This window comes from Anopheles marshallii, chromosome 3, assembly GCF_943734725.1.
Source record: "Anopheles marshallii chromosome 3, idAnoMarsDA_429_01, whole genome shotgun sequence".
Taxonomy (NCBI): Eukaryota; Metazoa; Arthropoda; class Insecta; order Diptera; family Culicidae; genus Anopheles; species Anopheles marshallii.
The window spans coordinates 56,033,993-56,060,980 of NC_071327.1; the positions used below are offsets into that span (position 1 = coordinate 56,033,993).

Genomic DNA, 26,988 nt, shown 5'->3' on the forward strand with positions numbered 1-26,988 from the left:
TATTATCACCATTGTAGCGACCAATCGGACCAACAACACAAAACGCTCACCCGAAAGGAACCATTGAAAACCCGGCAACAACAGGAAATAACAAATCTTTCTAACCTTTCCTTCCATACTCGTTCCGGATCCTGCTCCCATTCACGCTGCTCTGTTTAACGATCATAATTTTGCACAAAGCCACAAAACCGGGGTTGGAAACGAAACCAACCCCCACCCCGTTCGTCCTGGTAACGACGGATAAGCAATAAAAACTAGGACAGCAAGCAGAAAGGATTGCACTCGGAAGCAACGCCAAGCACACGCCACAAGAACCTTCCACCATTGTGTGGGGAATGATGAAATAAAAAAAACTAAGCGAACGCCAAGAATTTGCCGACACAGATACTTGGTGCGCGCGTGCACGTCGCAACCAGCTGTGTGTCTGTGTGTATAATGGCGGGAAAAATCGATAAACGATGCAACAAACGATTGCCCTCGAAAATTTTCGCACAAGAAACGTGCGGAACGTTCAGTCGAAACGAAAATCGCACACCCGAAACCCGAAACACACACACCATCGGGAGGGAAAATCGGACTGCGCCAGGATTGTGCCGCCGGTGCCGGTCGGGAAATACTGTCATGCCGGGATTATTCAAGGTCAAGACGCGGATAACGAAGACGACGATTGCCGGATTGCGTTTTTGTTCGGAACCTTTTGCAAATTCGTGTTAAAGCAAACAAACTTGCACCATGGTTTGGAGCAGGAAATGGTGAAAAATTACACCATGAAAGCGTTCTGTTCTTTTCGGTTGTGGTTGTCCTGGGTGCGGAACTGGATTGCACGAAAAACAGATCGATAAATTCATTTCAACTTCCTGTCGGGAGTCGGGAAAACGCACCGATATCTCCAGACTCCCGGACGACAGTGCCGGCACAAAGCGTTACAAATGGGGAATGCGCTTATCGGGTGTTGGGAATGTGTGTGCAGCGTGAGAATATAACACCCAAATGTATGGGCGGCATTCCACTTCCTTTTGCAAAACCGTGCCCGAAATAAAGGATTCGCTCCGTCGCTCGTTCTTCGCTTGACCTTGGACTACTTTAAACAGTATTTGTTAGTGAATTGGCGAGTGAGTCGTGCACACCCGACTGTAGGTGGTCTTTGGGGGCGAGGAAAACCCAGCGCCTCATAAAACAAGTTAGACGCTTACTGGCACCGTAAGGACACGCTTGTGGAAAACTTTTCCGCAAGCGCAAACAAAAGTAAGCGAAAGCTAATGATGAATTTACCACAAAGGAATGCCACACGTAGCATCTCACGGGATTTATTAACACGGTTTCAAGGTGAACTTTACCGTTTACAACAAGGTTTAAAGTTTGTGCAAGCGAACGTATGGTAACAATTGGGAGGATGAAAACGCTTTCTGCTGCACGTTTCTGCTGCGAGAATAATGTTGGCTTTAACGTAACAAATTCATGTTTGTTTAATTAGGGTATTATGTAATTAGGGCGAATGTAACTGTTGAATGAATCTGATTCAGATTCATAAATCTGAATCAAATTTCAAACCGAATGAATAATTCTGAGTCGTTATTATGAAGTTTAAAGAATCATCATGAATTTGAGATTCGCTTAAGATTAATCAAATATTTTATAACTTAACATTAAACAAACTGCAACGATTCGCTTATCTCATTCTGAAATTTTGTACTGTAGAAGATAAGGAAGAAGCTTAGATTCTGCATATATCTATTAACCATTTGAGAGTTATGTTTCGAATGACTTGAATGTAAAGATTATTCTCAAAAGATGAATAAAAAAAATATTAAACTCATACATGCATACAATCAGGAGAAAAATAATACAAAAAACAACCCTTGTTTGCAATGTTTGCAATAGAATATGCAAATGTTTCGTAAGAACAATAAAGTTCTTCCATTAGAAAGTTCATAACTTCAGCAGAAAAGTCACATCGATTTGTGTGGCTTATGAATGTGAACAATTCTTTTCTAATATTACTACAAACAGCACACATAACACTGCATTGTCAAGCTCTCTTCTTTGTGCCTTAGTTTTACCCATAAGATGTTATCTTATTTGCTCATATTTAAATTCTTTGAGAACAATATATTGTACCAGATATAACATTCTATGGTTTAAATTGCAAACATATCAACGGGATTATTGAAGCATGGTGCACAGTGTTTAATAATATTTCTAAGGAATGTTTAAAATCATTTCCGTCTCTGAACGTCCGATAAAACTGGTAGATGAAATACTCGTGCTATATTGTGTTTATAGCTCGATACAAACTTAACAACCCCTGTGTGCGTGTGGGAATCACTCGGAGAAAGCATACAGCACACTAGAATAAAATTGCCAGATGCTAAAAATTAAGGGTAAACCCATCGGCCAACATAAACACTTGCGCACCCGTTCCGGCAAACAAGCACACAAAAGAAAATAGTAAAGAAATAAACTGCGATGCCGTCGATGAATGCAGAACAAGCACGAAACCAACACACACCACACAGAAAAAAATCACACACCAACGAAAGAATGATGCCGCCATCACGAGCACCGCGCATCACGATCAGCGGCGACACAGACCAGCGCAGCACGGAATGATATCATTCGCGAGAACACCGTAAAACTAGGTCATTAGCGACCACCACACTCCACCGAGCAACCCCGCGGAAGGAACGAGCACAGAACCGGCAAGCATGAATAAAAAATATTGTCCCCGGCCCGGCTTCCCGAAGCCTCCGCAGCCGCAGGACACACAACCGCGCACAATCCGGCCCGGGTTGGGGTAGGTCGTGTCGGATGCACCCAGCTGAAGTGGCCTCGCATCCGTTGCATCCGTTTGGCTTCGGACAAGCGCGGGTGCGGGCGCACATATTTAACCGATGGAGAGAAACGCGGCCGTTCTTCTGTGTGCATATTGAAATTTTTCACTGCGTTTGTAAACGGTATACGGTGGGGTGGAAGGAATAACAAAGCTGTAAGCCTGGGGATGCATTCACGTCGTGGTGGAAGCGACGCACCATCATCAAGCAGGACGATGAAGAATGCAGCTTGCGATCCGATTGCCCGCAAAAAAAGCGAAAAAGGAAAGCGTTCTTTTCTTGTGGGGAAAAAATTTGCATATGCTACTTTTCTGCGTGTATGTGTGGTTGCTTGAGCGATTCCGTAGTCTTTTGAGTGTGTCACACTGGATGGCGTACAATTTTCGAGCGCTGTATTGGTGATGAAATGTTTCTTGGAAAATTCATAAAATACATATTGCTTGCGTGGAGCAGGCAAGAATCCTCCAGTAAATCGTTATTTTATGAAAGAAACAACTATATTAAGGATATATTTCTTCTCCTCGAGGGGATCCCATAACGAGTCGATGGAAAAATGATCGAAAACATTAAAAAAGACCACATAAAAAACGAGGTCAGAACTCCACAAAAATTCTTTCATGGTTTGAATCAGTGGGAAGAACAGAAATGTTTGAAACTCAAACCACAAAAATGAGAGACGAAAATGCAGCTCAGACAACAAAAAAAAAATGCACACAACCAAACAAGTGCTCCACCATCATTCCGTGGCCCGTGTTTGCTTCCTTTCGTCCCACCGAACGACCCCATATATCCTTTCCATTCTTTTGCCCTCATTCTTTCTTTCCAGACATTCGCGCCGCTTGAGTTCTGGTGATGCCCATCGCGAACGCACTCTCCTTTCCATCCTGCCTGCCAAGATTATGACCCCAATAAGGCTTCATACAATTACCATAATTGCAACCAATCGGGTTCTTTCGACTGGCGTGCCCTCGTGGGCAACGTTTGGGAATATTCCGCTGACAAAAACTCCACACTGGAGGGACGACGAAGGGAATACCAATCAATGTGTGTGTGTGTGTACTTCTGTAAGCAATTGAATGATACAAAATGAAATGGTTTGTTCTGGTGTAAACAAACAACGATTTCTTCCTGTGTTTAAAATTCACCCAAGAAAGCAAACGATCACGTGCAGACTGCAATGCTGGTGAATGTCTCGAAACTTCATCCAAAACGGTCGTCATGTGATTTTGTTGTGCTTATATAACAGTTCCCAAAACCTGTTTGATGACAAATCGAAAATAAGAACAGTTGAGGTTGGTGCTAGGTGCAGCAAAACAAACTCCAAAAGTCTGAATTGTTGGACGCAAAGCAATAGATCAGCGACGGTTTTGAGCAGTGTTTTGCTGCAACAATGAAAGATAACAAATGAGACACGAAGATGTTGGTCGAAATATCTGACACACTCTGCTGCCAGTCATCATAATGCTCCCCAAAAACAAAACGGTGGCATGTGTGGTGCAATTCAAAGCTCTCCCCCTTTTTGTTTAACAGAAGAAAGAGCTTAGCTGGCGGCTGAAATGAAGCAACAGGCGCAGAAACAAAAAAAACATGAAACAGCAAACCCGAAAACCTCACGCATGAAGAACAAAGCCAGCGAACGAGATAATACATCGTTGAAGGAGTTAAACGATGAGGAAAACAAAGGAGAAAATGAGCAAGGGAGGAGAAACAAAAAAAAAAGCTACCAAGCCAACGCAAGAAACTGTAAAACAGAGAAGAGAATTGAAGTAAACTGCAACAATCGTCAGCGATGGTGACAACACGCTGACAAAAAAAAAACTAGCCTCAAAGTTGAATTCCCCGGGTGCCCTCGATCACCCTCCGGGCGGGGTGTTCCAGGCAGATTGGCCCTAATAACGGGGTCGCGATGAGAAAGCCCCGAAATGTTTCGCTCACTCTCACTCTTCACCGCGATACGGTACTATTACGCCACCAAAAACCTGTTCATCAAAAACTTCGACCCCTCTACTCATCCACCCCAATTTTCGCATGGGAGGGTGATTCCTACGTAAACTATCACAAATCACATCTTGTTAAGCGACCATCCATTCGGACACCTGTGTGAGTGAGGAAGGAGAGGCAAAACGATCGCTCACACTCGCACGCACCGTACTTCAGCGCGCTTTGGCGACGGCTCTACGCACATCGACGGTAACCGTCAACCTCCTTGTCCACCCGCTTGTCCTGGGTGGGTTTTTGGACACCAGCGTTGCCGAAATTTCACTTTCGATTTCGGCAATCACGCTTTACACACCTCTTGCGGAACGGCGATCGAACTGCACACAGGTACAGACCGCTTTTCAAGCAGAAGGAACCACTTTTCAGCTCAGCTAGTGCTTATGTACGCGCCTCCGTATGCGTGTGGTAAGGTTTTGTTTCCCTTCTTTAAAACCGGGCCTTACCTGAACCAGCTCCGAAACGGTCGGTCGCCGTATTTCGGGTGAGATTTGGAAACTGTCGCTAAACGACGATCACCCATACGGAGCAGATCAGGTGTTCGTTCGTGTCGAGATACGCTGCCATAAGGTGGCTGAAACTTCTCACATAACTCTTTCGCTACAGCATTGGAGAGCTGCTCCTATATAGCGTCCCGTTAACATGTTTTACAACCCTACCAGCAAAGGCAATAGATAGGATACGTTCCATGCTAAATAGCAGTTTAGTTACCTGAGAAGGATAAGCGTTACCTGGTACCGGCGGAACGTAAACTGTACGCCCATAGAAAAGGAGTCCCCAAAGGTAACACTTTCCAACTCTCGTTAATTATAGAAGCCATATTTGTGTTTGAACACCGTGTTGCCGATCATCAATAAATTTTACTGTGTTCAATCAAACGTGACAAAGGGTACAATATTACACGAAGACATACCGTTCCTTCGTTCCATGGTTTGGATGGCTATTGCCGTAGGCTTTATAGACCATCAACAAAGCGATAGTAAAAAAACACATTTTTAAATCATCAAATCATTGTTTAGAGCTAAAAGATCTTAACAGATACTTCATATCTCTTCAGAAATAACTAAAGGAATTGGTTGTCAATCCCTACAAACACGCCAATGCCACCAGCGACTGTAATTTTGATGTTGCGATTCTGGGATTCTCACTGACAAACGATCATTCTACAGCCTGAAGAAACTTCTCCAATTGAAGCACATGTCGATATGTTCGAACTGGGTTTATCTCATACTTATATAGTACCAGTACATACGACTCTAAGACATGAAGTCGGTCCAAAATTAACAAAACTGTTCGCAAGGAAGATGGTCAAAAGGATTTTTGGGCCAGCAATTGTAGAAAAACAATGGAGGATCGGCTACAATGATGAATTCTACGAGTTGCATGAAGATGTCACTATTCTTGAATAGATTTATCAGGCTCCAGAGGATCGTCAGAATTTTATCGGATGTCTGTGGTCTGGTGATGTATTGCTAGTGACATCGGTCTTCACACGACAGTACCGATCCAAAATCCCATCCGGAATAAACTTCCATACGCAGGACTGACTAATCGGCTTCCAGTAAATAAAGTCAAAGAAAGCCAGAAATAGCAGGCCTAGACCACCTCTTAAGGTTGTTGTGCCAAAAAAGAAGCTCCAGCCTTGGAGGAGGAGGTCCAACTCGAGATGGAGACTAGGATAACGGAATGTAAGAACAATGTCTCTTTACTTCGAATGATTTAAATGACATCTGTAATAGATCAATAGGCTGCCCAAAATACTATGAATGACTTCTGAAGGTATTCTGACTACTGAGATTCCAACATTTGCAATGTCAACAAAAAAATCCCAAAAATGCCATAAACATTAATCCCGCCAATCCCCAATCCCGCCTAGAAATGGGAAAGATGAGATGAAATGAGAAAGGAATGGGCTTTGAAAGGTAAAAGCAACCCATCAAAGCAGTTGTTAACAGTTGCCGACTCACCTTCCAGCTTCATGCCGACCTCGAGACACTTCTGGAAGCGGCAGTACGGGCAGCGCTTCCGCTGCGTCTTGTCGATGTGGCACTGGCGCTCGGCGACGCACGTGTAGACCTTCTTGTTCTGGACGGTGCGCTTGAAGAAGCCCTTGCACGATTCGCACGTTAGCAGCCCGTAGTGGTAGCCGGACACCTTGTCGCCGCACACCGGGCACAGCTCTTCAATGAAATATTTCAAATCAGTTTGATCGCATTGGATGGCGGACACGACGCTCAGACTATTGAGTGCGGTTTGGTGCTCAATGAGGCTGCCGCCGGACGCGCCCCCGCCACTACTACAACTACCACCGCTAGTACCTGAGGCCGGTATCGCCAGATAGGCTGCCGCTGCTGCCGCCGCTGCCGAGGATGTGCCGCCCGCCGTTTGGCCGCCGGCCGTTTGACCGCCGCCACCGCTGCCATTGCTGTTGCTGCCGCCGCCGCCGCCACCACCACCGCCGCCGCTCCCATCGCTGCCCCCATGATGGTAGGGACCGCCGGCTCCACCGACACCGCCGCCTGTGGGAACGTGGGAAAACATTGAGTAGGCGGACGGGGGGGCGGCTGAACTTTCGTGGAAGCCGCCGTAAAGTGAACCGTAGCCGCCGGTTCCGTTCGATTGCGAATGCGACTGCCCGTTGCCATTGCCGGCACCTCCGCCCCCACCACCACCGCCCATATGCTGGCCGTGATGGCTGTGATGGTGATGGTGGTGATGATTGTTTCCACCGGCGTTGTTACCGCCACCATTGTTGTTGTTGTTGTTGTTGTTGTGATGGGACGGAAGATTGTTGTTGCTGGTGCTGTTGTTGTTGTTGTTGTTGTTATTGGTGGCGCCCAACAGCAACCCGGTGGTCCCGGGATAGCCGCCGGGAGTGCCACCGCCACCGGCGCCTCCACCGTACTGAGGTGGTGGCATGCCGGTGTTTTGGCCGGCGCCACCGGAATTAGCTGCCGAGGCGGCCGCTGCCAGCGAGAGGAGCTGCGTATTGCCGCCCGCTCCACCACCGCCCGGCGGTGGACTGCCGGACTCGCTGAGCATCGAGTACTGCGACATATTCAGCGACATAAACACGGTCGAATGCTGCTGATCCATGTCCAGTAACATTTTTGCCGCGCTGTTGTTTGGTCGCTCGTTCGGGATGGGGTTGTTGTTGCGACCGTTAAGCAAACAATCACACTACGAACACGGTTTCGCGTACGGGTCTAACAGTTGCTTCTAACACACTCTATCCGAGGTTCGTTGTAGAAACTGGTACGATCTTTGCACGCAGTTTGGCCAAAAATGGAATTAAAATTTTATCTTTACAAAATGGGCGATGCGCTTTTACTTCACGCCGCACGCATTAGCTCCTTATTTACAAAGGATGTTTACTCCTTGCTACGCACTAACGATCACTTTTGCACCCTTGGGGTTCACCATAGATTAAACGGGACTAAAGGCTCACACTTGCACACACTATTGTACGCTCGAGCATGCGCACGTTTACAACGCGCAAGTATATTTCTCTGTAACAAATTAATAAAAACAATATAGATATAAATACGGACGGATGAAAACCAACTTGTTTTGTTTGATTTGCGTGGTTCACGGATCACACACACACACTGTTGTTGCTTCCCGATTGTTATCCTTGGATCGCACCACTTTGGCTACATTCGCACACTTTCAGGGAACATTTGTAGGGTTTCGCCACCTTCTCTTCGTTACCTTTTTTTTTGTCAAACGCACTTAAAGCAAGGATTTTTGCAGGAGAGAGTAAATCGAAACGATCTTCAATTTTTTCAACTATCAGTGATATCGCCTCTTTACATGGTAACGATCATTCATTCGCCAAAGAAAACACTCACACGATCGCTCGAGTCAAAGGGATGCTAGGCCGTTGGGTAAAACGTGACAACACACATTCCGTTGCGTATTTTAACACTTCACTACAAACAAATTAAACATCACACACATACCCACTGTATCACACGACCGTCGGTGCTATCCTTCTAGCTTATCGACTGCCGGCACACAATAATCCTGGCAACTGGGCGAATTTTACGTTGCTTCAACAACACCGGCCACCACTTGTTTTTTTTTTTCGCTGGGAAGAAGTACTTTCCGACAGCAGGCCGCTTTCATTCCATCCCGGGCAACACGCGGTCACTAAGTGAATGCAAAGTTATACCACAGAACCTGCGATCGATGGCGTACACCGAAAAGGGAACACAACCTATTTCCGCATCCGTTTTGTTCGCGATGGTTTATTTCGCGACCTTCCACACCGAACCGTTGCTGTGAGCCAACCAAATTGTGCCAATCGATTCCCCGGTGCCGGTGGTCAACTGATACGTGCGCAATTTGCGGGAATTTTCGCTATCCTTACGCGGGAACACTTCATGAAATTTAACTGATTGTCAGCTTGTATAGTAACACGGTGCCGAAGGGTTTAGGCTGAACAGGATTCCTCGTCGGAAGGTTTCACTTTCGATGGCGTTACTATCTGATCGCCCTTACCAGGACCTCACAGTGAACACGAACCCTCGGGTAAATGTGCATTGGATTCGTCCTTTGGAAACGATGCCACCGTGGTGAACTCATCGCGCGCATTCAGACACACACACACAAAACACTTTCCACCGAGTGCGGCAGGATCAGCGGGCGAGCTTATTGCAAAGCGATCTCGAACGATCGACAGCTCAGCTTCCGCACGACAATTGTCACCGGAGTGCACTGTTCTCACCCGTGTTTGTTGGAACGCCAATGGGTGCGCTTATACGAAACGGATTGGTGTTTAATCCTTCCCTTCAATGCACACTTCAAACAGCTGTGTGTATACACGTTCGGATGGGGCCCCCACTTTTCCAGGACAGTAGGTCACGGATTTTCGCCTTCACTGACACCGTTTTTCTTCACCTTGCGCATGTGTATGTATTGCGGGGTGCATATGCTTGTTGTATCGATTCGTATTCTGCCTTGCCATACACACACACACACACACACAAAACTACAGCCACTTGTCAACACTTGTCACCATCGATTGTGTCGTCCCGATTCACAGGCGGACAGGCGGACCACACCAATCACACAGTTTGCGATTTGCGAACAGTTACAGATGGACGCGTATTATTGAGTATATTGAATTGTGACGAGGAGAGCACGAGCTTAATGTCATGCTTTGTCGCGTAACCAAAACAAATGAAAAAAAAAACACACTCCCAGCACACCACAAACGCACACGGTATTATTCATACACGGGACACGGAAAGAACCGTCGGATCGGGCCACAAACGTCTCGCAGCAGAAAGGGCCACCGGTACCGCGACCGAAACGATAGTAAAACAAACGCACGGTATTAACACCGGGAGGACGATGTTTCGTGCGCAAACTGCTCCGGTTGCTGGCAAAATGACTGCAGTCAGATCGCGGCGAGACCGCTGCTGCTGCAACCGCGACGATGCTGCTGTTGGTGGTGGGTGACCCGAGCCACGACGACGATGACGACGATGTCGGTATAGTGCTCCGTGGAGGCTCGCGAGGCGCGCACGATCGAGCGAGAATTACGACTTACGGCAAACATGGGCAACGGCTATGTACTATACTATATATAATTACAAGTTCAAGTCTTTATTTCGGATAAGCAACTCGCTAGCTCGAGCGTCCGATCACAAAAGAGAGCCGATTTGTTGTCGGCTCGCTCGTAACCTCTCTTCCACGGGGTGTACGCGTTTGGATGCGTTTAGGCTGGTGGTTCGGTGTGTTGAAAGCATCCCATAATTATATACGATACGCTGTACTATCGTGTATATACTAGCCCTGCATACGTTCTGCGCGCTCAACGATGCCACTCACGGTCCGCGAAAGAGATGCCTTGCAATTGCATGCTCTCCTTGTTTTGCCTTCATTTCAACCCCCGGCTTTTTTTTTGGAAAACCAAAAACCCAAGTCCGGCGACCAGTTCCGAAATTTCCCGAAGTTGGCAAAAGAACGAAACGCAACATGCCCAACCTCTCTTTTGCACCCTGCTCGAATGAGTGCGTTGTGCGTGCCCGCGTGAGCAACTCACGAGAGCGAAACTCGTGAGTAGTGAGACGAAAACCCGAAAGGGTTGCAAACTACCCCATCGTGTAGCCACAGCGTGCGTGAAAACGAGAGGGCAAACGGCATCTTGGAAAAAAAATGGAAATAAACGTGTCACATCTTGTGCGGTACGAACAGTACGCACACCACACAGTGCACTATTTGCTAGCCTACTAACACCAAAAAAGTCGCGGAGAGCTGGGGCTCTCATCCCCCAGTTTTCGTAAGTGTAACTCTCGCTCTCGGTTGGCCCACATTCTGACTCACCCCTCGCACTCACTGCACGCGAGCACGGCACTCACGCGACGAAAACGCACATGGGTTTACGAGAGAAGCGAGAGCGAGAGGGAAAGCGAGTACCGGTTTTACGACGAATCGCTTTCTCACTCCCAACCGCGTTCACTTTCGGTTTCGGTGCGAACGCGCCAGTGAGGAAGGTTGAAAGAGATGGAAATTATGAAGTAATACCTGACCTGGTGAACGGGTTTTTTGACAATACTTTTATTATTCAAATTTTTTCTATTAACTATCGATGTAAAGCAACCAGGTAGTCCCACTTTGGCAAATCTATCATTTTCTCTTCAACGAATTTTCCCACATGTAAGCTTGAGCAAACATTTGGGAAAGTACATCAAATCTACACAATTAAATAAATTTTAGCATAATTCCCGAATTTTTACAATTATCATCAAATCCAAAAATTTAGCTTTACTGTAAACATATTACATATGTAGTTGACATACTAATAGTTTGATCAACAAACTCAACGATCATCTGTTCACGTCAGCTTCCGCTCCCCCGGGTGGCAAAACATTGCATTGCGAACCGTCCCCAAACCCACGGCCGTAAACTTCCTTCCCATCGTCCGGAATGCAACCGGATCACGGGGGAAAACGACGACAGAATGAACCTGACCGCGTGAAGAAATCGGACCCACCCCACCAGCCCTCGGCGCAACGAAGGTGACGTACACCTTACGCTCATGTAATAAGTGAAAGTGGCGCGTTCGTCTCGTTTAACGCCGCTCGTTGGTGGTAATATAATCATCGGAAAAAGGTAACGCGAAATGACACATGGGGGATGGTGTGTGTGTGTGTCTTTGTGCTGGTGGTGATGTTGCTGCCGCCGGTGGTCGTCGTTGTCGCCGCGGTACCTTTGGTGATAGCGATGACGGCGACCTACTTTTCTGCGCGTCTACACACCACTTCATTCGCTCGCACTCTGCCTTGCCATTGGCAGCGTTGCCTAGCCGATTCAGGTCTATGTTAAACCGTGCCAACTAGCCGAACGTACACTATCAGCCCCTGAAACCGTAGCACCGAACGGTTTTTCGGTAGCATAACCCACCGGATTTGGGACTCTCGCGCTTTGGCGTGCCCAACGCAGGCCCAATATCTGACAATAGATGTGTGTATCGTTATACCATTCATTCTAGAACGTACCAACACATTCCAAGATGTCCATTTACCCATTCCGAGCTGCGGAGGCAATTAAAACACCGAACGGAATAATGTTTGTTGCCTTCCCGATTTGTGCTGGCTCACTTTGTGCCCGGTAGGCATGGGATGTCTGTTTGGGCAAGTCATCCTCACCGAAAGGGCTGTTCCCTTCCTGTCCTTCTTTAAGCTCGTCTACGCAGCCTCACCAACCGATGGGAGAAAATTAGCATTAATAATGCAGTAAAGTGAGTGGAAGGAAAAGCCCATCCGAGCGAAGGGTGTGGTATACACGTCCGGAGGTGAGATTCTAACCGGAACTGAGAAACTGACCTAACGTACGTTGAGGTTGGGTTGGGTGGATTTGCGGGTGTTTTCGTGTTTTTTGTTTAAATTTTGATCGTTGAAGATCGCCATCATTCATTCGCTTTTCGTGTGTCTTTAAAAAAAAATAGTTGAAGAATGTTAAAATCATGATCATGGAGATCAATTTTGCTTTTGTCTTTTAAGAGAGTTTTTTTAACTTCAAATACCAGCTCTTTTCAGAATGTTTAACTATGTATAGAATTTTCTGTTAATTATTTTCCAAGAAAATCCAGATGTCAATAAAGTCTATAAAATTCAAAGAACTCTGAAGAGAAACTCAAGGAATTTCCAGGAACTCTCCGAAAGTAGTCTAAAACAAAAAATACTTTAGGGAACGAGAGAAAGTAATGCTGCTGGAGTCGTGTGATACCTTTATTGTACCGATTACGAGAAAGTGTGAAGAGCTCGGTAAAGAAACAAACAAACCCGTCGATCGTCTTACGCGTGGCCTGTTTGCGCGATGCGAAATCGGTGGTACGCTCGGTGATGTGGAGAAAAGTCCCGAAAAGCGAAATGAAATGGTGCAGATAGATAGCGCACGGCAGCGTACCAGACGAACGCGCAGGAGTTCCTGGTGTCGCCGCGCCACGGTTGCATAATTGTTGTGTCTCGCACCCAACACGCACGGAACGGGGGGAGACATTTCGCCACTTCCCTTTTTCTTGCCCTTGCTGGTGCGCGTACTGTGGGACGCTTGATGGCGCAAGGTGCTAATAGGTAACGAGGAAGCTAATGTTTAACGATTAGGAGGATGGCACGAGTTATTTATGGAAGCAATTCTGCAATCGATGAGAAATCAATTTCGTGCATGGTGGATTTCCATTCACCTGGAGATTTGTACATCGAAACGAGATTATTTATTACAAATTCGCATTCATGTTCAACAGTTACGCATTTTAACATTAATTTCAGCTCTGATTCTTTGCAGAAGTTCGATTTGACTAATATAAATGCTACTGCAAAGTATGCGAACTGTATGCGCGAACTGAAACCATAAATTAAACGATCACCAAGCAAATGTTATACAACGAAATCACAGACGATTTTCTTCCTTCTGTCCGACAACTTCCCACCGGAGGCAGCAACAGCAGCCGGACAGACAATTCCACAGACTCTTCCGTGACGTAACGGCTGATCGTTTTTTGGGCGCCCTGTTTCACACACAAACTTCCTTCGGTGAAAGATTAAACCCTTTTTGTTCCCTTACACTGTGGGACCTCCTTGGTTCCATTTTGCAGAGCGCGTCCTCTAGGACACCTCACTTCGGGAGCTCTTTTTTGTGTGGATTTCGGTTTTTCGGCCCAAAACCCTGCCAAATTCGCGGCTCGTTTCTTCACGTACGGTGAATAAAAATCACTTTCACGCAATCCTTTACCCCCGAGAAGCAAAAACTCATTTTTTGGGGGACTCTTTCGTTGATGTTCTTGTGCGCCCTGCTTTATGCAACCGTCTAGAAATCGCGGCAAAATTCGAAATTCCACGATCGTATTCGGTTTCGCTCGCTAGGGTTGCTAAGGATTCGTCAGAACTGCGGATACGAACCGGCCACATCTTGATTTATAATTTGATCGGCACAATTTTTTTTTGTTGGGACGCTTGAGTGCTGCTTTGAAGATCCGAAAGGAAAGGACGGGAAGATACGAGGATCTTGCGAATTACTCGAGCCTGCAGCCGGTACGAAACCGACCACATTGGGCGGTATGTTTTCTCTCAAACTCGTCATCGAGACGGTTCGCTTGGTGCTTTTTTTGTGCGCATTTCTCTTCCAAAGCGCGATTCTCCACGGATGCAATGTCGAAAGGGCTCTTCCGATGCCAATTAGGCGCTCATGGTTGTATTCCCCAACTGCCGTTTGCGACAGGGATCACCCGTTCCGTTGGTAGCCCGCTCAAAAGTGGCTGGGAAGTTTTCGATTCTTCGCGTTTTACGCTGCTCTTCCTGTTGGCGTTGTGCAAAACCCTTTCCCTCGTGGAAGGACACGTTTGGAATGGATGGTTGCCTTCTTTTTTGTTGGTTAAACGTTTAAAGTAACTGTAAATTTCTGAGCTTCGCTGGAAGGGTGGCCAGAGATCAGACCAAACAGAATCCAGGTAGAGTCAGGACACCAGTCGACCTGAGCACCACTCACTTTAGATCCATTTCTTGTCCCCCCCATACACATTTTATTTGACTCAGTGAACATCACATCGGTACATCATAATTCAGAATGGTGGCGTTCGTAAAATTTCGTTATGGCACATAAATCACCACTAATCAAAACGACCACTGACATTAAAACCGTCGGCAACCGTCAGAACTTATGCTGTGACCGAACGTAACGGGAACGTGCTTCGACGATGATTCTGAGGAGGTTTGGCGTTTTTGGACTTGGGAAGAGGCGTCGTTTCTGCGAAGGATGGGAGAAATTGTGCATTGTTTTAGCGTTAATTTCTGAAGAAATGGGGTTGTTTGGACAGAAAAATCAGCAGCAAAAACACACACGCAAAACGCAGCCATGACCCAATATTTGCGCATTTGAGGCAGAATGCAGAATTTATAACGATATACCATCAATTAATCAATACATACTGAGCATGAGTAATTAATTTTAAGTTGTCTCCTATTTCATTTCAACTAAAACCTTTATATTTATATGGTTTTAAAGAATATTATGAATGCCAAATATCGTCCAAAATAAACAGAGCTCATAATCAAATATTCTATCATGTTTGTACAAGCCCGAAAAGCCCGTCATCTTCCACAGCACCATGCTAAATAACACACATGCTCCCCCGTACTTGTCTTTAGGTTTGGCTTTCGCTTTCATTTCCAAACCGCGGAATCGCGCAAACGAAGCAATTCATGTTTGCTCATTCGCTTTTGCCTCATTTCATTTCGCCTTCGATTGCACGCAAAACCCCGATCCGGTGTGCCGTCGGGTTCACTTTCGGTTTCATTTCACTGTCAGCACCGGCAGCAGCATCTCGCCGTCACGGGAACGCGCAAAATGAAAGCACAGAAGAGAAAAAAAAACAACAAAAACAACGATAACAAGCTAATATACATCCCCCTTTCGCGGCCACAACCATCAGCCATGTTTCATGACTTCATCGCGATCCACATCTCACCCGGTGGTGGTGAGAGTGAAGCGTTTGCAGTGAGCAGAACGGAAACCACCTACCCTGCCGAGCCCAGCCCAGCAGTATGCATCATGTTGCGAATGATCAGCTGGAAGGGGATGGGGTTGGGATGGTGTTCTGGTAAGGCAAATGTGAGTTGGAATCGCGAACGGAGAACGATTACAACACACTCCGAAACAGAAGCCGCGCCACATCACATCGCGCGCGACCAGTGTGGGTTGTGTGGGCCGCGCACAGTGAACGGGGACTGTGAGAGTGCGGATGCGGTGGCCGGATCACTGAATAGATCCGGTCGGTGGTGAATAGAGGTGATGCAAAAAAGAAAACCCCACCAACATGACCACCATGGACGGATTAGACACTAAATGGATTAGGTCGTGGTCTTTATATTTATACAAGATCACATATTTTAGGTTTAAATTAGATGAAATTTGTTAGATTATTTTCGCAAATATGTTAAGCTTCCTCGTTTACGATTCTCTTAAACATTTTCTTCAACATTTTATTTTAATATTAAAACCATTAGTGTCGACTATGCATGACTTTCGGTATGTTTAAGGCTCCATGCGTGATCGAATGGAGCATGGGGTCTGGGCGTACTTCTCACCGTCGTTTGCCTCAGATGACCACATTCGGATGTGGAAGTGAATGCAAAGCACAGAAGGGGCAAAAACATGGCAACGCAATCGTTGCGAGGCAGCAGTCCCAGCGTGAGCTCCACGAACCGAGTTGAGAGTGAGAGCGAACCGTTGCCGTCGTCCAAACGCTCTACTCCACTGCTCGACACGGGTGTCCTACTGACCTACTTTCCGTAAGGGGGGTTCGTCATCATCATCATCATCGTCGTCGTCGTCGTAGCAGCAGCAAACACGAAGTCCGATAGCATGGCCAAAGCGACGAGATGACGATGATGGCGATGATGTCGTGTCACCGATCACCTGCCCAAACCGATCCTACCCCGTTGGCGTGGTGGTTGATTTGAAACCCATCGATTTATCGCTCGCGTCCACCACGATGCTGATAGTGTGTGCCATCGCGGTTGGCATTTAATTGATAAATAAAAAATAACCCAATCGCACTAAAAATGGATCGATTTAATTTCATCCTGCTGACAGATGGTTGAGCGGACGATTTTTACGACCGACCCTAACGATCCTTACGCTTGTGTTCCTTTGCTTTGCTGCCGAGGGGGTGGAAAATATCACCCCAATCCAGGGGGAGGGAGGAGGGGGAGGAACTGTGCTTAAATTATACCTCCCACCTACCTAGCTCACGCCCGTTTTTATCCATACACGACACACACAAACAAACGCACAAGCATTTCCCAATCGACTCACGGTGCGTGTTCGTCTCGCAACGCCGCGGTGCCGCAAGAGTCCGCGTGGACAGACATTTTTGTTTTCGGACACTTCTGGTCTTCCTCTATCGCTACACCCCGCCGCCACCATCTATCAACCGGATGGAACGGAACGAGGACAAGGGGGAGGTAAAAAACGGAGGAAATGCGGGCCGATGCGTGGGTTCGTACACGCACCGAAGGTGGGGATTGGTTTATCACAAAAGATATTGTGCCAGGGCAGTGATGTAAACCGCACGCACACACACACACACAAGCGACAAAATGGATCCCGTGGGTGAGGTCCACCTGGATGAGAGCATCCATCGCCTAGATATGCGACTTGTGTCGACCGATGCGTGGGCTAATGGTTCGGGGGGGAATTTTAGGGGGGATTTATCTGTTGTTGTGTGCCGGTACGGCACGATTCGATTCCGTTTAAGCCATCGTGCAATCTGTTCAAACAATCTTCCCAAAATTGATGCTCCATTTGGGGTAGCTAAATGACGTGACTGAGTCGTGATGCATTTAGGGTGGGTATTTAAAGTCAATTTGCACGCAATCAAATAGTGCGTCTTTTTTCTATTACAAGATTTGGTGGAGAAAGTCAATTTTGGAGGAATAGTTTAATAGATGACTCAACCAGCGATTCAAGACACTGTTGCCCTAATTCTTCTGGATCATAATTTAAAACTACTCTCGGTAAATGCATATTTACAAGTTTCTTTTAAATACTTATTTACTTATATTTACTTTTTATCGCTTCTGTGAATCTGTGAACCTTGCAATGCGAGCATTTCTATTTCATCTCCGCTCTGGATACAGACGTTTAACGATGTTTATTTGAACAAACTACTAATAACAAGCGATGAAATTGAGACCACATTACGCCTGGTCATTGTGGATTGCGTATTTTACATCACAAAAACCCACATTGACATTGATGACAGTTCCATTACACAGAGCCTGACATAATGATACGCTTTAACTGCCTGTAGATAGATACTGCGCTTGCGAATGCCAACCTGAGCCCCAAGCTTCACATGACAAAGAGCGTTCAAGCATAGTGCGATATGCATCCGGACCATCTAAACCTAACAAAAAACGCATCCACAACATTTGTCTCCCCTTTCCTATCCCGCACAAGCCAATGGTTTGTTTTGTTTTCGGCACCCCAAAATAATTATTCCCAGCCAGAAGCGCAACGTCACTTTTCAACACGGTTCAAAATGCGTAAGCACAAATAGTCGACACCTCCGGACCGGCGGGACCAGTAAACGATTGGATCAGAAAACCACTCTACCGTTAAACTGTGGCTAAACAAAGGGTGAAAAATCTACTGCACCGAGGACACCCGGCGTCTCTCTCTCTCTCTCTGTGTATCCCTCACCTCATACGTCTTCTCGTGCTTTTTACGCCTAATTCATTTACGATTTTTGAAGGTGGCGGGAAAATTGCGACACGCTTAATCCGGTGGTACGAGATCAAATGAAATTACAGCCTTCCACAACAAGTGAACCGATTTTGAGCGTGTGCGATCGAAATCACGCTGCGAACGCTTCTTTTCAGCAGTTGGTTGAGAGATTTTCCCATGGTTTTACACTTATATCGTCCATCTTTTATCAACACAATTCCATTCCATTCTAGTAGTAAAAAGAGAATAATGATATCATTGAGGGATGAGAACGAAAAGAATTAAAAGACGTTGGAAATTTGAATTAAAACTGAATTTTGAAATTCGTAAGAAGTGTTGAACTAAAAACCTAATATCAACTTATGTTTATAAAGTACGGAAAGCGAACAAAATTATCCCAAACTCGACATTATTACGACCAAACCGAACAATCTGTCCATAAACAAATAACAAAAATAGCACCAAGAAGTTTAGAACTGCCGCAACTTCTCGCCACTCTCCGAAGCACGAAATGCACCGCGTACCAGGATGGGTTCCGAGCCTGCACGCATATAAAATGCAAAAATGGCTACGAAGAAAGCAAAAAGGATCGGTGCGCTTAAAAATGCAAACGTTCACCGGTGACACACAACAATGCCCGTGGGCTGTTGTCGCAAACCGACAGAAAACTTGTTTCTTTTACTTTTGATTTACTTTCGGCTATAAATCGGCAAATGGTCCCATCGTAAGACCCGGGATTGAACTGACAGGACGACATGTGCTTTCTGGGATTGATCGTAAAAATGGGGATGGGCTGTAAAATCGCGTGCCCTAAGACACACCACCGCGCACACTGCCGGACGGTTCAAATATTCAACAAGTCAGTTTGCTTTGACGAGTAACGGGCCTGGTTTTTGGGTACGTCGTGTTATGGCAATGGATGGTACCGGGATACCTTTAAACATTCACAGGTAGCGACAGTATTTGCGGAATCACTTGACAGTTAGTCTAAGCCAACGATTAAATATAGAAATAACGCTCTTGATATTTAAAAGCTATTTTTAGTGCACAAGTGTAATTGAATTTTCCAAAACTCCTAAAAAGGAATAGATATTCTCTTAAGATAAAAATGAAATCACGGATACTTTTTACCTTGTAGCGTAATTGGTATAAGAACATTCTTCGTCTTTTCCTTCAACAAATCTTTGATTTATTACTTTACGATCTTGCCGTCAGTGCTGCTCTTCTTCACATCGGAAGAATCAAATCCTGTCGATCTAGGAACAGTTTTTTACTGCTCACAAAATTCCATTTCTTCCTTACTTCTCGCACCTTCTCCCACTCATCTCCCATTCTCGGAGAAATGCTTTCTTGCAGCAATTGAGCAATCATCTGTGGAAGGAGGATCCGTCGCTTTGGCTTCCCTTTAATTATCGTTCGAAAGAAAAGGAAGAACCAACCAACCAAGCGCGAGACAGAGAGACAGGAATCCTCCACCTCACTACTAAAAATCCCAACCATATAAGCACAAACTCCCGATAACTCCCGATTCAAAATGCATATCCTGCAGACGAGCCACTGATGGATAGGAAACGAAACCCCCTAGCAGCTCGAAGCATCACGGACCGGGCACCATAAAAGCCGGTAATTATCCTTCCCTTCTGTTCGTCCGTGCAGCGTTCTCGGTCGCTTCTGGTGTCGGTATTTTCATGCTGGGAAATAACACACTTCATCCCAACGATGGGCCTATCGGTAGGGTCAATCTTTCCCAAACTCAAGCAATTGACTACCAATTAGCGTAAATATTATGTAAATATTCTACCCCTACGCACTGCTGGCTTGGGACGAGGCGTACATCGTTCATGTGCTTCTTCTACACGTGTATTCCGGCACCAACGGGTACAATAATTTAGCAACAATAAAGTGGGTATCCAAAATATTTCTACCCCCGTCCCGGGTTGACACGGTTCCGGGTATTAATGTTCGGGAACTGTCCGCACATCAAACGGGATCGTACCGAAAGCGCAGCCTCTTTTTCATGCTAAGCCTCACATGTCACATAGTTTATGTAGAACAGCAAATATTTTAACAACAAAGTACGAGGGATAGCAGGCGCGCCAAAACGTGCAATCAAAACAAACAAACAAAGGTGTAGAATGATACATTTTCAATGCGGACAGGTAGCGAAGATACGGTCGCTAGAGTCAAACGATAGAATGATCGGTGTTGAATATGAAATGGAGAAACTACCTGTAAGCGTTAAAAAAAACGTATTATTTCTCACACATTCTGGTGTGTTTGCTTAAAATCTTATTATTATTTATGAAATATTGTCGAAAGTTTTCAAAACATTGAAGTATTTCTATAACTAAGAATCTCTTGCCACACTCCCGTTTTCACATCTTTTTCTTTTCAGGACTGTAACAACAATATGGGAGCTTTATTCAATTACTAAAATCTACACCACGGGAGAAAGTCGCCCACAGCTGCTGTTATTTGATTTATGCTTCTCACGAACATTTCACCTTGTTTTTTCATTTTTGTTTCCAATTTTGGCAGACAACAACAAGAGATTACCAGAAATACACCAAAACAACCACCAACAACCAAAAAACAAAAAGGCGAATCAAAAAGTAAATCGTACCTACGTAGGAGGAAACTACTTTCATCCAGCGTCGCTGTAGCGTAATCACGTCTAGAAATTGGTACCCCGCACAGCACAACGGATGCAGGACCTTTCGCCACAACAAAGGCTAATAATAACGAAACGTGACGATCGAGCTGATCTATGCATCGCGTATCCTTTTTTTGCGCTGCTCGGTCGTTTTGCATCTTACTAAATCGTGTGGTTTCGATTCCGCGAGAATGGTAATCGAACAGTAACGGAGCAGCAGCAGCAGCATACAATCTGATAATGCATCGCGAAAGGCGACAGACGTGCTCTTGCGCCTAGATTGCAACCGCAGCAGAATGGCCGATTCCTGGAAGAGGGAGTGTGCCAATGTACACCCAAATTGTGCGCCGCTACACCAAAAGAACCGAACGAAAGAAATCTGCCCCACAATTGAAGGACACCGCGCAAAGAAAGATCTGATCCAGAAAACTTTCCAAAAAGCTTCCACGTTGCGATCGGTCACATTCAAGCGGACGGTCTGTCCGTACCCTCGAGGATCGGCGGTCGACACGAGAATTGCGCAACCATTCGTCGCGTACGAAAGCCAGACGCGAGAGGGAAGAAACATTAAGGAAAGAAGCAACAGGACCCAAAACGAATGCTCCCATTGAAAGGAAAAGCCCTTCCCACGGACGTTCGGCTCAGGGGGGGGTGCGATCGCAACGATTCGCCGGTATCCTGTCCACTGGATTGCACTTGCACTTTCTGTACGTACGTGCAACATCGGGGAACGTTTTGGATGGTTGATTTTACAAACTGGTCGTGCCTTTTGCCACAGCTTACATCAGGCCTGTATGTCCTGGAAAATGTTCCAAAATGATAAGTTTCCTCCTGGAAGTGGTCTAATAAAAACATTACATTAAAATCCGAAAAAAGTAGATTAAAATAGGATGCAATTTTACATACTTTGGAAAGCTATTAAATTGATCAATAAGTATGTTTATTCTCGATAACCACAAGCACAAGAAATTTGTTTAATAAAAAAATGTTTGCCACGTCGTCAATTGCTCCCGCTGAATAGGACGGAAAAAAGGACTGTAGGACCCCAGAAGTAAGTTTTTTATTCGATCATATTAAAGAGACCCATCGATTCGAGTTGGTTTGAAATAAATATTGTGAGCATTTCAACGACGAAAGATCCCTTATTAATCAATCGTTTTTGGTTTCATATTCGTTAGCATAATGGTGAATAAATATCCCTTCAAACTGTGTGAGTTCAAGCTGATATAATACTTATAAAGAGTAATGCTTAAACATAACAAACGTACAGAGTCCTATACCTGATATATATCCCATTAAAAACATTGAGAATGTCTTAAACCGACTGAATCTTCTTAATCCGAATGTGAAATTTATAAATGGGTATCCTTTGCATCTGAGCACTTATCAATCAACGGACCAGTCGCGATCGATGGGCTTTTTTTTTATTTTCATTCCCACTTCATTCTCTTCTTGCGCAGATGAAAAAAAGTGCATAATTCGATTCATATTGTGCAGTTCGCGATCGTCCCGCCATGATGTGCGCGGTTTTGTAAAATTTACCTCCTTTTCACTGTGCACACGAATTGCAACTTACATTCAATTATGGTATGACCCAGAAAGGCAGACGCGGACCCGGCGCATGAAGACAAAATAAAAACAACTACAACATCCAACAAGGAAGGCAAGAGCGCAAAAAAAAAACTCTCAAATTGCCAGCCAGCCTGGCAATACAGCCGCCGAAAATCGAGAGTGAAAACCGGTGTGGGGCGTTCGTATGGGCCAAGGAGTAGAATTAAGAAAAGTAACAACAGCCAAAAAAAAAGACTTGCTGTAGCTCATCAGAAGCAAAACGTACCATTGCATCGGAAACCGAACAGACGGCAGAGAAAGAAAAATAGTAAAACAAAAAGGCAAAACATGCCCGCCAAGTGCACGGGAAGGGGAGTAGTATTCGGTCGGGAAAGAATAATGCACATGTGGAAAGGAAATGTCGCAGGATAGGCGCGATGCAGCAGCTTGCAGCGAAGTGCATCGAAATAGCATGCAACGTAAGGTACGCTGCTGCCGGCCCAACAATTCCTTTTCACCACTCGGTACCACACAGTTCTCTTTCTTTCTCGCCCAACACAGGCGCAATAAACATTTTCAATGCTCATAAATTTATGATTGTCCCGTTTTTTTTTCTACCGATCACCTTTGCTTATAACCTTTACGTTACTCGAAAAAAAACATCCCAAAAAAATTGTGAACAATCGAAAGAAAATAACAACCGCACCAGGTTGTTGCGATTGTGCCGCAATGTAAAACCGTACCGTATGATTAAAATTATAAGGATAATGCATTTGCACTCGATCAGTCGATTCGGTCACGTTTCTTGCGATTGTGAAATATTCGTGCGCATATTTTTAAAATATGTTACAAACATGGCTGTTGCAATCGAATATGTGCGTTGGGATAGCTTGAAAGCAGTTGCACTGATGCACGAATGGCTCCGTGTGATCAATTGAAGGAGTAAAGCAGTTGCTACAACCAGTTGCGCGGAACGATTGAGGAGTATTTAAAGAATTGCAAATGGTTTATTTTAACCGATCAGGAACTAGTTTTCCAACCTAACCAGATGAACAAGTTGAACGTTAGGCATCGGCTGGTCTAAATATAACGCACACTCAATTCTACGCACCGGAATTGCACTGAAGGCATTGCATCACTAGAAGGAAGGAAGGAAGCATACGGAACTACAAATGCAATGTGGCAGAAGATGCTATTTTTATTTGTAGGTAAAGCTATACGATATATGAGCTATACTAATCTGATTTATTTTTGGTGATTGGAAAACAATTGTTTATCCTGGTGCAGTACACCTAATTCCTAAAGCAATTCAGGTTGATGGGTTGCTGCTCATGATATTAGACTGACTGATCAATGTACAGTCTGGAGAGTTAATTCATGTTGTGGATCTATCATTATTCCTTGCACTGAAACATCCTTTTAAATGTCTTCTTCTCACGAAATCATGAATGTGGAGCTTCAAATAGATTGTCTTATTTCAGGACATTCAAGTTAATGCACTAAAATATTTCAGTTTAAACAGTAGTAAACTGAAAGAGATATCCGCCAGTATTCACACGAACGGACCGGAAAAAAAAATCCAATCGGGCCAATCCCTCGTAGCATGGGCTGACTATCTGGCTACATGATGAAATAAGTCGATACGGCCTTAACGGAAAAAGATATATCTGGACACTTTTCAAGATAAAGTGGAATATGTAGAGGTAGAAGCGGAATGTGTACACTTTTTAGAACATTTCAAAGATGCAATTGATTCCGTGCAATACTTTCTCAACTCACATATTTGCAATGGTTTCAGCAAATGGGAAAGATTCTACGCCTACTTTGACACATTCCAATTCAACTTGAAGGTAATTCATACGTGACTCCACCTTAATCAGTTGAACTGCAATAAACTGTATAAACTCTTATTATTTTATTTTTTGTATGTTTGATTTACAATTGTTAGAATTTAGAACAAAATATGTGTAATTGTTTAAAAAAATCAAACATGCCACGTTTTGATCCTTAAACCACATTAGATAATTACTTCCAATAGGAAGGAAAATTAAGGCGTTTAACCCTACAAATGTAAGCCATTATCCAATCGAACCCTTTTTGGGTTCATGATCTTTACAAAGATCAGCACCTCCTGCTGAGACGCCGATGAGCCCTCGTTTAGAAACTCATCTCGTCAACGCACAACGGTCTTTTCGTGGACGTACGCCCGATTGCAGCACACTTAATGAGCTACCATCATTCTGCATTATGTTCGCAGATCCCCACCCTCATCCGTTACCATTTCAACCCGCACCTTCACAGCATGCATCCAGCGAAGCAAACACAACAATCCAACAAGCTCACCGTTCAAAGTTGGTACAATTGGGTGGATTGTGTAGAGAAACAAACGGCGAAAAAAAAAAATGACCCCAGCACTGCAAGCAGCTCCTGCAACAACGGCAACAGTGAAAAGGTTAGCGATGGTATACGCATGTGTGTCGCGCCTTGAAGGTGACAAAACGATGCACATCGCACGCAATGTAATGCATCGAAATTTAGATGATGCCGAAACACGCCCCAAACGCTTGAATATTGTTGCGAAAACAAACGGCGAACAAAAAGCCCATCTTTACTGGCAACAGTAGCAATAGATGGAGAAGATTGTTCAGTTAGTTTCATTGCAGGGGTTTTCTTCTGCACATACCATACCCTACTCCAACAAGTGAGATGTAAAATAATTTCCAACGTAAAAACCAATTGCAATGACAATAACACATCAATTCACGCGCCAACCCCAGCAGGGGATGGGGCGAACGGAGAGTCTTTTGTTGTGCATCAGCGTAAGTGTTTCTTTCTTTTCTGCATTCGTGTGGCCTGCAATACCGATTTTTTTTTTCCTAACAAGCGTAATACACATTTGACACATACACGCGCGTGCGCGCATCAGGTACGCACGCATTTCAACATCGGACGTGATCGCCGAAGTTGATGAGGGTTTTCTTTCCTCCGGACGTCTGTTTTTGCGCCGTCTTTCTTCTGCTGCTATTATTACTACATTTTCATAACATCACATGGCGTTAATGTCAAAAGCACTGCCCCCAGCAATGACAAATGTGTGTTCCAAATTTGGCTAAATGAATCAATTTCGGGTATTCGTTTGCTTGTTTCGAAACTGTGCTGCCCCCTTTTGGTTGGCTGCTTAGGTGATTTAATCACAGTTTCAATTGTTCAGTTTTTAGTATATACAGTTCAAAGCTTTAGCATTTCTGGCTGGATGTCAGCTCTTACAGTGTGTCTTTTTTTAAGTGTGTCGCTTATTAGTTTTTTTTCGAGATACTAACCTATTGTTTAGTGTTAAAGGATTTTTTAAACCTTAGTTAAGTAGATGAATTCCACTAATACCTTTAAAGTTTTTCCAAAAGGAGATTAAAATGGAAAAAACATCATTCTCATCTTGATTCACTTTAAACCCCTTTCCAATTTGGTTACCTCTTGTATCTAATCTTAGATTAAAAAAAGCACACAATCGCATTTACTCAGCAAACTTTCAAATTAACCTGTTCCGACACAACTCCAGCACCGGTCGAGCTCATTCTAATCACGTGCTGCTTAATTCACGGTCACACAACCTCCACCACAAACATTTGTCTTTATTGAGCCCGAAGTCGAACTTCGCCTATACGATCGACAAGCCTCACGATGGTGAACGGTTGTCAAGTGCCAGCTATGCTGGTACACGCGTTTTTCCAATGCAAAATTGTGCCAAACATGCCAAAGTTCCTAACAGAAGTCGAGCGTAAAATTGTCCCAACATATCTGATCATCCGTTGAGAAAATCCCTCCCCATAACAAAAAAAACCGAACCGAAACTAAGCCTTCTACTACTACTCTCTACACCACTAATCCGAAAAGGTGTAAATTTTTGGAGATTTTTACCTTCCATCGCCTTCCATTTGGTTTGCCAGCCGTGCTTTATGTTGTCATTTGAACCGCCATTTTTTTCTCTCCCACTCCCGCGTGACACTCCATAGTGTCACCAACAAAAACACGCACACAGATTGGAGTTTGGATTTCGGTTGCGTAATATTTACCCCGTGTGCCATCGTTAGCTCCAGTTCCACAGCCAAACTTGTGAAGGTGAAGCCCGGCACGGTAAAGTAACGCAATCTTCTTCGAACACTCACAGAAACTCCAAACGGCTAAAGCATGGACGAAAGTTTGGACGTCAAATGGGAATTTAAA

General features: G+C 44.9%; 1 protein-coding gene across 1 annotated transcript in view; it reads right to left on the reverse strand.

The window, feature by feature from the left end:
- LOC128711442 (nuclear hormone receptor FTZ-F1-like) overlaps positions 1–26,988 on the reverse strand; it is a 101,676-nt gene that overhangs the window by 33,185 nt on the left and 41,503 nt on the right. The window contains exons 2-3 of the mRNA XM_053806318.1: positions 7,145–7,345; positions 6,794–7,006 (exon numbers count right to left, since the gene is read on the reverse strand). Of these exons, the coding sequence (XP_053662293.1) occupies positions 6,794–7,006; positions 7,145–7,345 (414 nt within the window). The remainder of the gene's footprint in view (positions 1–6,793; positions 7,007–7,144; positions 7,346–26,988) is intronic.